This window comes from Ambystoma mexicanum, chromosome 1p, assembly GCF_040938575.1.
Source record: "Ambystoma mexicanum isolate Mex_15411 chromosome 1p, UKY_AmexF1_1, whole genome shotgun sequence".
In the NCBI taxonomy this organism is placed as follows: domain Eukaryota; kingdom Metazoa; phylum Chordata; class Amphibia; order Caudata; family Ambystomatidae; genus Ambystoma; species Ambystoma mexicanum.
This window is the reverse complement of record NC_090921.1, coordinates 1,055,876,340-1,055,891,503: the sequence shown is the minus strand read 5'-3', so window position 1 is coordinate 1,055,891,503 and position 15,164 is coordinate 1,055,876,340. Positions and strand designations below refer to the sequence as shown.

The window sequence follows — 15,164 nt, the reverse complement described above, 5'->3', positions numbered from 1 at the left end:
ACAGACAAGGGGTGGGAGGAGCTCAGGCCAGTGGTAAAGGTTGGGGGAAGGGAGCGACTCACACCAGGTACAAACGTTGAAAAGGAAGGCCCCTCCTGTGCAACCAAGAGCGGGGGAGGGACACGCCCTAGGTATACAGGGGGATGAGAGGTAGCCTCCCTAGTTACTAAGAGTTAGGTGAGGGAATCAGCCCAGTTTACAAATGGCGGCGGACATGCCAGGAAAAAATAAATGGTGAAGTGGGGAATCCCATTAAGGACAGATGGTGACAAGAGGAAGGTACCGCAGGGACATACAGTGAAGCAGGGACTTACACTAAGGTCAGAGGGCAGGAGAGGGACTCACCTAATGAAGAGAAGGTGGGGAGGGACTTTGTCCGGAGGCAGGCGGTGTTAGAGTGAGGACTGAGGACTGAGGAGTGAGGACTGAGACGACAGTGGCATAACAGCAGGCATAGCGGCTAGCAGGTGGGTGCACACCGGCGAGGGAGTGGGAGATCTGGCACACTTTGCTTGATGACAGGAAGTGAATCAACCACAGAACCTGGTGTCCACTTACCTTACTGGCATGAAACTCTAGCCGGCGCAGGAACCGTTCAATGGATTTTACTTGCTATAAAAAAGGAAAATATATGGTATGAGAGATTGCAATTGTACTTCCCATGCCTATGGCTCACAGCGGAGTGTGCGCTACCAGTGGTGCTTTCTACCTGCACGAGCTCTCAATAACCAATCAGGGCCATAGGACATCTTTAGATGACCTACAAGACGTTCAAGCCCATGCACATTCAGGAGATTGGGGATTGTGGGACAACTATGAAAACAAGACAGAGCACAAATTAGCTGCATCGTGCGGTCCAATGTACTTGATGACTTTGTACAATGGGGGATGGGGGAACGAGGTTGGCACAGGGTTTTGTGCACCTTTGGGAGTGGGAGTTTGGGCATCAGTGCCACAGTAGCCTGCTTAGTGTGTGCCCGTTGCACTGGGCAGAGCCTAATCTAGTCAGGAGCTCCCTTATTCAAATGACTTGTGAACCCTGTGCTGTCTTGCAAGTGTTACTCTTTTCTGTTTCCACTAATAACTCATAATGGGTAATAAATAGCCTCTACCCTGCACGCACCCTTCCCTTAATGGTTCCTCAATCCAAACCCCACGGTGTGCTCCCCTAAACAGCATACCCTCTTATCACTCCACCATCCTCTAGGTTTCCCACTCGGGTCGCCACCCACTGGAACGCACTGCCACCCCACATCAGAATGATTGAATCCCACCAAGCCTTCCGCAAAGCTGTTAAAACCAAGCTCTTTGTATGAAACGTACCTGACGGCATTCTGTCACTGTATTATGAATATCATGCTTCACCTGCAACTATGCCTGTAATTGTGTATCCATAAGACCTCCGGTCTCATGCATATCTGCTGAATTAAGAATCCAACACCTACTTGTAACAGCGCCTCGATGCCCATGGGCTGCAAGTGCGCTATACAAATGCGAATAAATAAATAAATAGGTTTCCTTAAAGATCCACCCTTTTATTTAATTATTCTGCAATTCCTATTTACCAACATACCTGGTTGGATTGAGAGTTTAGTGTACGAGCCTGGGCATGGCCCCTCTGCCACCCTAAAGGTGCTGGCATCCTCTGTTGAATAACCGAGGGCGGATCGTGTGTGCACCGCGTGAACTCTATGCACAGTGCCAAACCCACCTCTGCTCCCCTTCCCCGTTCATCCTTTCACAAACCACCCTCCCCTGTATATGCCCAGTGCCCCCATTCTGCTCAATGCCCTTTTGTTTCCTATGGCCACCCCCCATCTCTTTGTTTAACCCTTTATCATTTGCTCTTCTCCTAATCTCTGCTCCCTCCATGTCTATGGAGTCTTCTTCTCCTTTCCTCTCATTCACTAGTTTTCATTGACTCCACTCCATGCCACATTTACCAAATACCATGCACCCCGCCATTACCTCGCGGGGCGGCAGTGCACACCACTGAGTTTAAGAACCGGCATCCACACAGCAACCCTACATGAGGAGTCTTACCTTGTCCAAGTCATACAGAAAGCCCTGCAAAGAAAGAAGAAGAGGAGGTTAGACTCATCACAACCACCTCGGCACTCCAGCATTGCATCAACATCTCTGGGAGCAATATCCCCCCACGTCCTCCCCATTACAACCACCCCAGTGCCCCGCCATCTCACCACGGTCCCTGTGGAGGACTACCCCCGTGCACTTGAGGGGCGAAGAGGGCATCTTCCCACAGGTTAAGAGGCACTGGCCACTCGCTTTACCCCTCCACAAGGGTTTAGTTTTTTGAACTTATTTATTTAATGGTGCTTATATTGAGCTTTTTTTATTTATTTTTTATTGTTATAAAATAACCTTTAACAACCTTCATTAAAACAAATCATCTTAATTACATAGCATAACTCAATTTAAACAAATCGTCCTAATTACATAACACTTCATTTTACCAATCAATATTAACAGGAGCAGCAAAATTCATTACATTTACCCAGAATCATAAAATATAAGAAAAATAACTTAGAATGGAAATCACAATCCATCTAAAAGCAAACCATTTACATTGGTGCCAACATCTCTTTGAAGAAAAGTATTGCTGCCGTCAGCCAATGGTTAGTATATTGAGAGCCCATATCTCGCTGTCACACCACACCTACTCCTCCAATAGATGATTGGCCGACCGAATGGTCAAAATAATGATGACGCCCGTCATTTAGAGCCCCACAGTATAGCAGCAAATGCTGCAATGACTCAACCTAGCCCTGCTCAGAGCAGTAATGACAGGACCTTGACTCCCACAAGATCCCGGCTTTAGCGCCCTCAATTTCTTTTGTTGGTAAAAATGGAGTCTCAGCCTCATAGGCATTCTTATCGGGCTCAGGGAATTATATATATTGGTAGGCGGCCTACCGACAGGCCGGACATCAATGAGCATATCTTTAAAATGCTTGTATGATCTTACTTTTCCAATTGTCAGGATCCAGTCTCTTTCTTTTAATGTAGTCCTGGTTTTCAAAGGGGAGTACCGGAACATGTCCATTCCCATTTATTGAAACAAGCCAGTTTTTTTGAGTCTAGGAGCAACCTCAATTCCCACCAAATAGAACCTTGCTCAGCACACAAGATGTTTTTCAATACTGTGAGAATTTTAGACAGAAGATGATACTTAATAGAGGGAAGGTATACTTCATAGCGGATCACCGCCGCAGGGACACTGTTTGGAAGCAGCAGGACTTTCCTCCAGAAGGTACCCTCAAGCATCTCCCAGCACGTTACTACTGGAAGTCCCTGGTTTTCACTGCCATATAGCAGGGAGGGGACAACCTTCGATTTATAATATTCCAGGACAGGGGCTAGTGAAAAATAGCAACTTTTTCGGTTCATTGCAGCTGCCTGGGACTCCAACATTTTCACCTTTCAGGATAAATTACTCTGGAGTTCTGCAGTGTTCTGCAGTGCCTGCAATCTAGTACCCAGTAATACAAAAAAGTCGGGACATTTTCCAAGGCCTCCCTGTTGAGACACTAACGGAAATGCCTGTATTTTTGTCTCATGCCAGGCTGTAGCACCAAAACCTTTGATTTATTCAAATTGATGGTTAATTTGTTAAGACTTGCGTAAGCCGCCAATGCATCCAGCTTCCGCTGGAGGCCGATTGGAGTGCAATCAAAAAGTACCAAATCATCGCCATAGAATAAGTAGTCTAGATTTAATGTAGATAGGCGAGGCGAGAAACTTCGGATGTTTTCAAAGATTCCGCTGATGTCGGAGGTAAAGAGAATAAACAGAAGGGGGGCCAGGGTGCACCTCCGTTTCAAGCCTCTAGTAGTTTCAAAGGCCGTTGAGAGTGTGCCCTGAGCATTCAGCCGGACCCTAATGGTCATGTCTGAATGAAAATCCACAATCATGTTTAAAAGAGCATTTGGGCAGCTTCATTTCTGCAATTTAGACCAAAGACCAAGAGCTTTTATCCTAAGCGCTTGACAACAATTACAATCGCAGTACATACAAAAATGAGTAAATGGAATAGAAAGCCAGCAAGTAAAAGTTCTTAATTCACATGACAGATCCAGGACAAACAGATTGAAGTAAATGATTTTTCAGACGTTTATTAAACTACGCAAGAGAAGGCTGTTTCGCAGGCCCTACACACCACAAGCTTTTACCCCCAAGTCGAGTAAATGACCGTCCAGTTTCATTTATCAACTAAAAATGTGAGACGGAATCCTACGTTTGTCGGGGAGGTCTCAAACTGAGACAGAAGTCCCTTATAGGTCCTCTGATCCAAAGCGTAGAAGAAATAATTACCTTCACTAATGTGGTTTCTAATGGATACAATCTCCGGGCCCCTACAACAGAGATTCCACATCTTTTAAAAAAGCTCAGGCCAAGATTGGACCCAGACAACTTTCCACAACCACCAGGGGGCGATGAAGCCGTTTCAGACCAACTGGGTTATGGCGTTGCAGGTACCGCTGGCACAGAAGGGTACAGGGGTGGCCGGGTGGGTGTGTGTGTGTTGGAAACGGTGAACGTTAAGGTTTAATCTAGTATTAAACATAGAATAAAACTAACATAAATGGCAACTTAACTCCACCTCACAAATAATAATTTAAAAAAGGCAAGACCAGCAGAGTACAAACAAGGTCATATACAACAGAAATATAGAAACAAAACGCAATTAAGATATTAACAATAATCAAAAATACATTGGTGCTGTAAAGTTTCAGCAATGCTGGGTTGCATTTTATGGTTAATGTTTAATAATAAGTTAAACCTTAAAGCTCACGTTCACAATGTTTCTAGACTTACTTTTGGTAGGTAGTTAGCGTAAGGGTCTTAAAAAAATGCTTTCTCCTGCTGATAACCTATTTCTTTGGATCTGATAATTGTGCAAATTGCATAATGCACAGGTGAGTTTGTGATCCGGGGTGGGTGTGTGTGTTGTAGTGTGGGGGTTTGTGTGCGTTCTAAAGTGTTGGGAGCTACTCATTTGTTTGGGGAGGTACATTCAATCATTTTGTTTGGTCCCTCAGGCCCAAATCTGCAGGTACGGCTGTATGGGTATCTTAAGATGGGAGTATGTCAAGTCTGACTGATATTTTCAATATTTTCCACCATGCAGAATAAAGGCTAGGCGTGTGCCCAATTATAGAATATCCAAGCTCGCAATTTCCAGATAAATCGGGCTTTACATTTGCACTTGCCACTAGCCATTGGCACGTCTTTGTGACTAAGAAATGGTGTGCTCTGCATGTGGTGAACTGAGGGGGTGAGCGACTTTGTATGCCTGGCTAGTAGCTTGCAACTTGAAATGTTTACCAGCAGAGATATGCAGCACAAATGTGATTAATTTGCTTCTATGTAAATCGCAGTGCAACATTTTTTACAAATAATTTTGGACATGAAAATGTTGATGAAACGTCAACAAATCTATCATGTGTGTTTGGATCTGGCAGATAAGTTGCATGCCCAATTCGATGAACTTTAATGGATGAGAACCAAGGTTAGTGGAAATTGATTAATTTTCCTCTGTAATGTCATGAAATCTTATCAACAGGCACAACCGAGACTGTACGACATAAATAGCATTGCTTTTGTTAAATAAACACTGGCAGGCAGGTAAAGACACGTGGCAGGCACATAGTCATATACCATCATGAAGGAATTTGAGCCCGATCCGAAACAGTACTCCATCTATAACACAGGGTAGCTGAGTGACTAGGACCGTTACTAACTGCCATGATGCTCGATGTATCACCCACCCCTAGTGCATATAACATACATTACTCACCGTAATAGTCTTTCAGATGCTTGTATCTGCTTAGATTCACATGCTTGCCTAGGCCAACATCTAGTGGTAGGTGCAGAGTAATGTGTGACTTGTTTACAAAGTTCGAAAAGGGGCGTCGACTGTGCCCATTTGTAATCCTATCCCTTGTGTGACGTGTACTGTACCCCTGGCCCTTCACGTGTTGTGGTCCCTCAGACTGTTTTGTTTCTGAGGGAGCATGAAGTGTATGCATGAGTAAAGAGATGAAAGGTAAGGAAGGGAGGTGTAAAATGTCTATGTGCCTTCAACTCCAAGAGGGGAGGAAGGGTAGGCAAACCAGCTTGAAACAAGGGAACTGCTTGACTGTCCAAGGTTGAAAACCCCTTTTCTTCTGTGCAGAAAAGTGTGAAGAATAACTCAAATTTCAGCATTGCATTGGAGCTGCTCTAACGCCCCTAATTAGGAATGCCTCTGAAACTCATGGAGACATTGTGCAGATACTGGATGGGTATAATGGGTGCATACTGATTTGAGGTGGTAGGGGAGGATTCTTGAAACATTAAATACCCAGAGCAAGACCCATGGTTATTGTGGGATTGTTATCCAGGCATGCATGGGGTTTGGCTGAAGAATGCTCCCTAATTCACAGTGGACAACGTTCAATTCATATGCTTGTATTTTGGAAGAGTATCAACTCCTTGAGGACTTTAGGTGCTTCTTATCTGGCCACTAAGGACCAAGGGCGTGTCTAATAATTTTCCCTAATCCTGAACATTCCTGCATTGACCTGCCTGATCTTTGAAGGATGTGCACTAGATCAATGAAAAGAAGAAGTGGAACCTTTTGTTATGGGGACATCCAGGTAGTTTGCAGTCTGAACAACAGAACTGTATTTGGTCAGCCAATTATTGGTTGAGACTTCCAAATGAAGAGAGGTCTAGAACCTTCTCTTATCAATTATCAAATAGGAAGGACCTGGAGAGGGGACTTCCCTGGACAGGACTACCCTCAAATGTATTGCTCTAGATCAGGGGTCTGCAGCATTTGGTTCTCCAGAGGTTTTGGACTATGACTCCCATGATCCCCTACCATTGACAATGTTGGCTGGTGCTTATGGGAGGTGTAGTCCAACACATCCGGAGAGGCCAACGTTGCAGACCCCTGCACTAGACTATATCCCTACATGCTCTAGGGCTGGGCTCATTAGGAACAAGCCTGCCTGTTTTACTTCCTTAACAATGGCCAGAAATTCCACTCCCATCGCTATGTGAGAATATCTCAGGCTAAATCTGCAAGTCATTGCCATATGCTGTAGGTGGATAGACCAGGGGTCTGCAACCTTTTGCTCTCCAGATGTAATGGACTAAAAATCCCATCAGCCTTAGTCCGCTTAGTAAATAGTGAAGGAACATGGGAGTCACAGTGCAAAACATCTGGAGCACCACATGTTGCAGAGCCGTGCACACAGCAGGTGAACATTTCTTTGGGGTAATTGTGGAATAGGAAAGGTTCAGAACATGGGTGCCATCATGCCTAACATAATTGACACACATTTGAGTATAGGTGTGGCACTTTCGCAATCAGATTTAGAGAGTTCACATTTGTTGTAGAATAGAGAAGAACAAGTTACTTTCTTACCTGGTAACGTTATTTCGATGGGATGGTCCGAGGACGTATTCCATATCTATGATAGGTAATCGCCACAGCTGTGCTGCTTCGGAAAATCTTCGGCATCTGTGTCCTACGTCCATGACGTCGATACGCTGTCCTCGAGCCGACGTCACTGGATGTTATAAGTAGGACGCACGACGCCAGTAGCCTCAGTTATAGTTTTTTCCCAGAACGTGTAGCACCAATCTTCTGCCAGTATGACCACAGAAAGCCTTGCGGAAATGTAAGCTGCAATCGCATAAGAAATTCTTTAGTGGGGCAGGTATGGAGGGAGCGATATGGAATACGTTGGACCATCCCATCGAAAGAACGTTACCAGGTAAGAAAGTAACTTGTTCTTCGAGGGGATTGGGTCCTCCGACGTATTCTGTATCTATGACAGACTCCCAAAGCAGTACCAACATATGGAGGAGGGAAAAGAATTTAGAATATAGAAATTTAGAATGCCCAATTAAATTGCAAAGTAAAGGACCGCCTTGCCAAAGGGCCAGATCCTGCCCATGGATAGAATCTAGGGAGTAGTGTCTTACAAAATATGGACCGAAGCCCATGTGGCTGCTTCACAGATGTTACGAATAGGAACACCCCTCTGCAGGGCAGGTAAAAGAGGCCTGCCAGTCTGCGCTCCCCAATCAGAATAGTGGTCTAAGGTTTGCCTTGTACAAGTAGTTAGTCCAATGCCACTCTCACGTGGGTTATATAGTGAGTATTTTATTCACAAAAAGAAACAACACTACACGCCAACACGTGTTTCGGCCCTCTCTGGGCCGTCCTCAGGGCGTATGCACATTAAAATTATGTGTAACGCTGGTGACAGTGCTGGAAAGCGTTATCCCGAAACTAGTGTTAAGCTTCAAGTCTAATATCCGTGAAATACGAGCGTCATCATGACACGCCTGAATGCGTTCCTGCACGGTGATTTCTGCCTGCAGGCAGCGATTCTCAGGGCAGTAGAGGCAGCCATACCCCTAGTAGAATGGGCCCGTAAGCCTAACGGAGGGTCCTTACCCTCCAAGCGGTAACATTAAGAAATTGCCAAGATAATCCATCTAGACAAAGCCTGCTTAGTAACAGCTTGTCCCAAACGCCTTCCAGCGTAACCTATAAAGAGCTGATCCTCCACTCTGACCCGGGACATGCGTGAAATGTAGAAACTTAAAGCTCTCCTAGGATCCAACCTATGGAGCCTCTCCTCTTCCTTACCAGGATGTGGAGGAGGATAAAATGCCAGAAGAATGACCTTCTAGCTTAAATGAAATTCTGACACCACTTTCGGAAGAAAGGAAGGACGAACCCTAAGGACAACCCTGTCCTTATGAAACACCATGAAGGGTGGCTTAACAGAAAGTGCCTGCAACTCACTCACTCTGCGAGCGGAAGTAACCACAACTAAAAATACAGTTTTAAGGGTTAACAGTCTCAAAGTACAAGAGTGTAATGGCTCAAACGAAGCACCCATTAGTAATTTTAGAACAAGGTTCAAATGCCAACCGGGCACCTGGAAAGGTGACGGTGGAAACACATTAGTGAGCCCTTTCAGAAACTGAGAAATTAAAGGAATTTTGGAATAAGAACACTCCTCAGACGAGCGCTTAAATATGGACAGCGCTGCCAGGTAACCTTTAATGGTACCCACTTGCAGGCCCTTGTGGGCTAACGAAAGCAAAAAAGACAGAACCATAGGAATGTCACATGAAAAAGGATCCACATTCCTAACCATGCACCAGTCGCAGAACTTTCTCCAACGGCAACGGTACAGGGACTTTGTTGGATGGAGAACCAGACCCCCCCTCCCGTGAGAGCAGATCGTCTCGGTAGGGAAGACGGCGCGGAGGGCATATGGACAAGTCGAGAAGGTCCGGGTACCACGTTCTCCGGCCCATGCCGGAGCAATGAGGATCATCCGGGAACCGAACCTCTGTAACCTCTGCAGCACTTGCGGGATGACGGGGACTGGAGGAAACGCGTACAGCAGTGGGAAGGGCCACTCCACCATGAACGCGTCCCCTAAGGCTCCTCGTGGAGGAAATTCCCGCGAGCAGAACCTATCGCACTTCCGGTCGACACTGGAGGTGAAGAGAGCCACTTGTGGGGTCCCCCAAAGGGCGAAGATCTCCAGGAGAATCTCCTGAGCCAGCTCCCACTCGTGAGAGATCACGCTCTGCCTACTCAGAGCACCCGCCGTCTCGTTTTCGTCTCCGGCCAGATGAACTGACGAGATCGAAATTTCCTGCTGCTGGATGGCCCAGAACCAGAGCTGCATCGCCTCCCTGCACAGAGGAAGTGAGCCTGTCCCCCCTTTTTGTTGAGGTAGTGCATGGCCACTGTGTTGTCCGTCAGAATCAGGACATTCTTGCCTCGCACAGTCGGCAGAAAAGCCTTCAGGGCAAGCCTGACGGCCCTCAGCTCCAACAGATTGATATGGAGTCTGGACTCCGACGGAGACCAACGACCACTGACTGTCAACTCGTTGGCATGAGTTCCCCATCCCGTGAGGGATGCGTCCGTCACGATCGTCACCTCCGGCCAGGGTAGCCAAAAAGGAGCCCCCTTCATCAGATTGCCTTCGACGGCCCACCACAGAAGGTCCTGGGTGACCGAGGACGGCACCTGAACAGGGTCCGACATCCTGCTGGAGGACTGCGACCACTGCATCTTGAGGGCCCATTGCAGAGATCTCATCCGCAACCTGGCCTCTGGCACCAGAAGAATGCAGGATGCCATGAGGCTCAGCAACCTCAAGAAACATGTGCACCATCTGCAGAATGTGATGAGCCCTCACCTGGGGAGGGAAATACTGCCCCAGGGACGTGTCGAGCACTGCTCTGATGTACTGGAGGCGCTGAGTTGGCTTCAAGTGGGACTTCTTTAAGTTGAGGGAGAAGCCCAGCTTGTGAAGGTAGTGGCAGGTGACGGACAGATGATCCAGGACTTGCTCAGGAGAGCGCGCCCTGATCAACCAATCGTCTAGATAGGGGTAGATATGAATCCCCCCTTTCCTGAGATACGCTGCCACCACCAGGAGCTTGGTGAAAACCCTCGGGCGGAGGTCAATCCAAACGGCAGGACCCGAAACTGAAAGTGCGAGTCGTCAACCGCGAACCTCGGGTACTTCTTGTGCTTGGGATGGATCGGCACATGAAAGTAAACGTCCTTGAGGTCGAGAGACACCAACCAGTCCTGAAGTTGAAGGGCCTGGAGGACTTGAGAGAGAGTAACCATCTTGAACTTGTCCTTCCTGAGGAGCTTGTTCAAACCATGCAAGTCCATGATGGGTCTCAATCCCCTGTCTTTCTTCGAAATAAAAAAATAAGGGGAATACCATCCCTTATTCCTCTCCGCTACAGGCACCAGTTCGATGGCACCTTTCTCCAGCAGGGATTTGATTTCCTGCGCAAGGAGCGGATCCAGACTCTTCAAAGAGAGATTCCCTGGTGGATTGTTGTGAGGCCTCTGCCGGAAAGGAAGACAGTAGTCGTGGGCTATGATCTCTAGAACCAACACATCTGAAGTAACGGCATGCCATTCTACAAGATGCTGTGCCAGCCTTCCCCCCAACCGGCGAACCATGGGACATGGCCTCATGACTGAGCTGAAGCGGCTGCTGCAGTGCCTGAGGGTAAAGAGGTAACTGCACGAGCGGCTCTGGCACCTCGAGTACCTTGTTTTCCACCTCTGGCACTCCTACGGTGGCCCCTTTGACTTGCAGCCCCTATCGATCTACCAAAGGAAGAGTAGTACCGAAAGGAACCTCCCCTCCATTGCTGTCCCCTAGGACGAAAAGGAGGAGGTTGGTGAACTGCAGCGCTCAATGACTTTGCTGCAGCTTTGGAGGTCGGCAACCTCTCAAGGCTCTCGTCAGCCTTGCTGCCAAAAAGATGTTCACCACCAAAGAGCATGTTGAGAAGCCGGGCTTGCACATCAGTAGCAAACCCCGACTTCCGCAACCATGCAAATCTGCGCATTACGGTGCTCACTGCCATGTTCCGGCTGACACAATCTGCCACGTCCAGACCCGACTGAACGGATTCACACATGGCATCCTTGCCATCCTGAACAAGAGCAAGAAAGCCATCACGTTCCTCCCCTTCGGGAATATGTTTAGCCGCCAAAGAGAGACAATTCCACAGAGTATGAGTGAAACGTGCTAAGGCACACACAGAGTTGGCTGCTTGTAAAGCCATAACCCCTGAAGAAAACACTTTCTTTGCCCAGCCATCAAAACGTTTGCTGTCCCTATCAGGAGGGATGGTAGGGTACGACGCCTGTTTTGCGGTGGCTGTAGCCGCCTGCACCACCAAACTCTCCGGAGTGGGGTGCGTAGTCAAGTAGATGGGGTCGCTACTGGCAGGACGGTATTTTTTCGGCAAAGACTTGCCCACTGCCGGGAGACTCTCCGGAGCAGTCCAAGCCGCAGCCACCCTTCTTTGCAAGGCCATATGGAATGGCAGTGCCGGGTCAGTTGGTGGACCTTGGTCCAAGATGTCTGTCAGGTCATCCTGCAGAAAATCTCCTGGTGGCCCAGACCACCCCAAGTATTCCGTGACCCTCGACATGAGGCGCCGGTATGAGGATTCAGCATGCGTACCCGGCTTAGGCCTGCCAAACACAACCTTCGGGGAGGTGTCCAGAGCACTGGTGTTGTGCAACGACTGACGCAGGTCTTCTAACTGGCTATGATAATAGGTCATCAGGAACCTCCTCAGAAACCATACCACCATCAGACCCTTCATCCACCTCAGAAATATAGTCAAGAGGCTGGAATAAATCCCTGGATGAGGGAACGTGTTTGGACTTGGCCAGAGCCTTCCTCAGGGTTTCCACCCGTCTCTGGGGCACCTCTGAAAAATCCTCCTCGAAAGGCGTCGAGGGAATCGGCGTCGACATCGAGCGTGGCGCTGACTGCTCCGGCACAGGCCTTGAGGGCGGAGCCCCGAGCATGTCCTTCGACAGCCTCGGCGCCGACGTCTTCTTCGAAGACCTCACAGGCTCCGACAGTCTTGATGGCGTCGAGGACCGGGACTTGAGCGGGCATGGCTAGAGCAATCCACCTTGTCCGACCGGGAACTCTAAGGTTCCCGGTGATCGCAATGACTGCTCGAGCCCGAAGGCGTGCGAACAGTGTCTCTAGCAAGTTCCCTGCTGGTGCCTTTCGACGGCACAGACGGAACGGAGCCCTGCGACTGAAAAATCGCCATCATCTCCTTACGGAATGAATCCCATTCCGCAGGAGTGGAATGCTTGGTGGGACAAGCAAGCCGCCGACGGGCGGAGTCCTCGGACGAGGACGGGGAAGGCGTCCGATGACGGCGCTTCCGTAAGTGCCTCGAAGAGGCAGAGGAATGGCAGGACCCGCTCTGGCGCCGAGACCCCTTGGACTTATGCCAACGATGCAGAGTCTCGCCCCTCGAATCGTCAGTCGAAAGCCCAGTGGATTTCGACTTCCGGGGCTTGGACACCTTACCGACAGAAAGCTTCTTCTTATGCTCGCGCAAGGCCTTTGAAGTTACCACCTGGCAATCATCACAATCGTCCGTGGCGTGGTCCTCACCAAGGCACCAGAGGCAGGCGTCGTCTTGGAACCGCAGTCCCGACACTTCTTGAAACCCGGCCGCGGGGTATAAGACGACCAAAACACCATGGAAATCTCCGAAGCGAACACTTTTGCGGAAAAAACGAACTGAGGCTACGAGCGTCGTGCGTCCTACTTATAGCATCCGGTGATGTCGGCTCGACGGAGGCCCTCGAGGACAGCGTATCGACGCAGGAAGCCGAAACTTTTCCGAAGCAGCTGTGATGCTGGAAATGCATCGGAGGGACAGGGCCTCCGTATCCTTGTCCTTTTTCTGTGCTTATCGTGTGTTCTGTCGTGTTTTCCGCGCAGAAGTCCATGCGGGACTCCTGGCGGTGCAGCTCTCTCTTTTGGTTTGGTGAACAGACCCATGGGATACCCTTATGGCACCCATGGGTAGGGGTGCAACCCTGTGCCCCTAGTGTATGTTTTTGGGCACCCGTGGGTGGTCCACAGAGCTGGGTATGGGCTGGTGGCAGCTACATGCTGAATTTGACAGGTGCGCTGGGTATCCGCCATTTTAGGGTACCCCGGCCCTGCCATTGGAATCAGTTGATTCCTGATAGGAAACAAGATGGCCCCGGTGGCCTCTTGCCTTCTATCGCCTGATACCTTGTTTTCCCAAAGTCCTGGGAAGCCCTGACTCTGTCCCTTCCCCCTGACTGGCTGTTGGGTGGAAGTTCCGTATATGGTGTTGTTGTGAAGGCCCAGCTAGACTTACTGGAGCCTTCCCGCTGACTGTATGTTGTGGGTACCGCCTGTGGGTGGGACCTGGGTGAATGGGGAGTGTGACCAATATGCACTCCGTGTTGTGGCTGTCTGGTTTCTGCCATGAGAGACAAAGACTGAGACAGCCCTGCCCGAAACTGGACTGAATGCAGTATGTAGAGTTGAATGGCTGAGTACTTGTCTCAATCCACATTCCTTGTTGTGAGTGTCTGAGCGGGAGAAGAGTGGCCTGAATGCCCTGCGTGCCTGATTGGCTGACCGACTGCATGAATGCCCTTCTGTACGATTGGCTGCTGAGTGTGTGCCAGCAGTGTGGATGAGAGACCAAATAGTATATCTGGGGACCTCTCACCACTGGAAATTGTTCAGAAGCTGAAGTCCACTACGACGAGTAACTGGAGTAACTGACGCTTGACCTTGAGGCCCTGCTGGAAGAAAAGGATTGCCGTGGCTCTCCTTCACGATCTAAAGGCTGCTGTGTCTCCAAGGACTGACCCAGAGAGGACCTGGTAAGGCGCCCTCTTCCCGAGCTACGAGGGACCATCGTGCACAGCTGACCTTTGCCAACGCTCCCTGGTAGACAGACCTACGACAGGCTGCCGACCCGATACGGGGACTGCTGAGGAATCCCAAAGCGAAGCACCCGGACTGTTGTCCGCCACTGTCGGCGACCGCCGTCGCCGACCGGAGCCGCCGTGCTCCCGTTTGCCTAAGAACTTTAACTTGATCAACGGACGCTCTCGTCTGCATCGCCGTGCCGTCTCCTGTGGGAGAAGGCCTGACCGTCGACGCGCCGAGGAGTATCCACCGGTGGGTTTCCCGCCACCCAAAGACCGCAGAGACGCCGACGACTCGACGCCCTTGCTGGGCCACAGTTCTTCCTCATCTCTTTGCGGTCCAGAACTATCGTCACCGAGGTGCCCCGCACGCCTCTTCCTTGCAGGACGCCAACGCTCTGTCGTCGACGAGTACCGCTCGGATCAAAGCCTGCTGCCTCATCGACGTCGTTCTACCCGGTTCACGGGCGGAGGTTCGGCGCCCCGTGTCTCCGGCTTGAAAGGATCCAGAAGGATCGGTCGACGCCTCGCCGACGAACTCTACTCCACCAGGTACATTGGGGGGGTAAAACATTGTGGGAGAGAACGAGACTCTTGAACAATATATGGACTGGGCTTGTTTTATATATCGTTATTTTACAGGTTGCCCAGGTGGGGGGGATCTCCCCTCAGAGCTGTGTCCAGTAGCGAGGACCAGTCGTCTGCCTATTGTTTCATCCGTCTGCTTTCTCTCTTCTCTCTATTGCTGGTTTCATTGCTATTGATCCGTGTGGCATTTTCACAGCCTTGTTGAATGCACTCTAATCGAATATTAGTGGTACCACTGTAGAATTGTAGA

At 49.4% G+C, this 15,164-nt stretch overlaps 1 protein-coding gene across 6 annotated transcripts in view; it reads right to left on the bottom strand.

Moving 5' to 3' along the window:
* RIPOR1 (RHO family interacting cell polarization regulator 1) overlaps nt 1–15,164 on the bottom strand; it is a 713,696-nt gene that overhangs the window by 280,913 nt on the left and 417,619 nt on the right. For all 6 annotated transcript variants that reach the window (XM_069604490.1, XM_069604491.1, XM_069604493.1 and 3 more), the window contains 2 exons: nt 2,044–2,067; nt 559–612 (listed from right to left, as the gene is read on the bottom strand). In XM_069604490.1, coding sequence (XP_069460591.1) covers nt 559–612; nt 2,044–2,067 — 78 coding nt within the window. The remainder of the gene's footprint in view (nt 1–558; nt 613–2,043; nt 2,068–15,164) is intronic.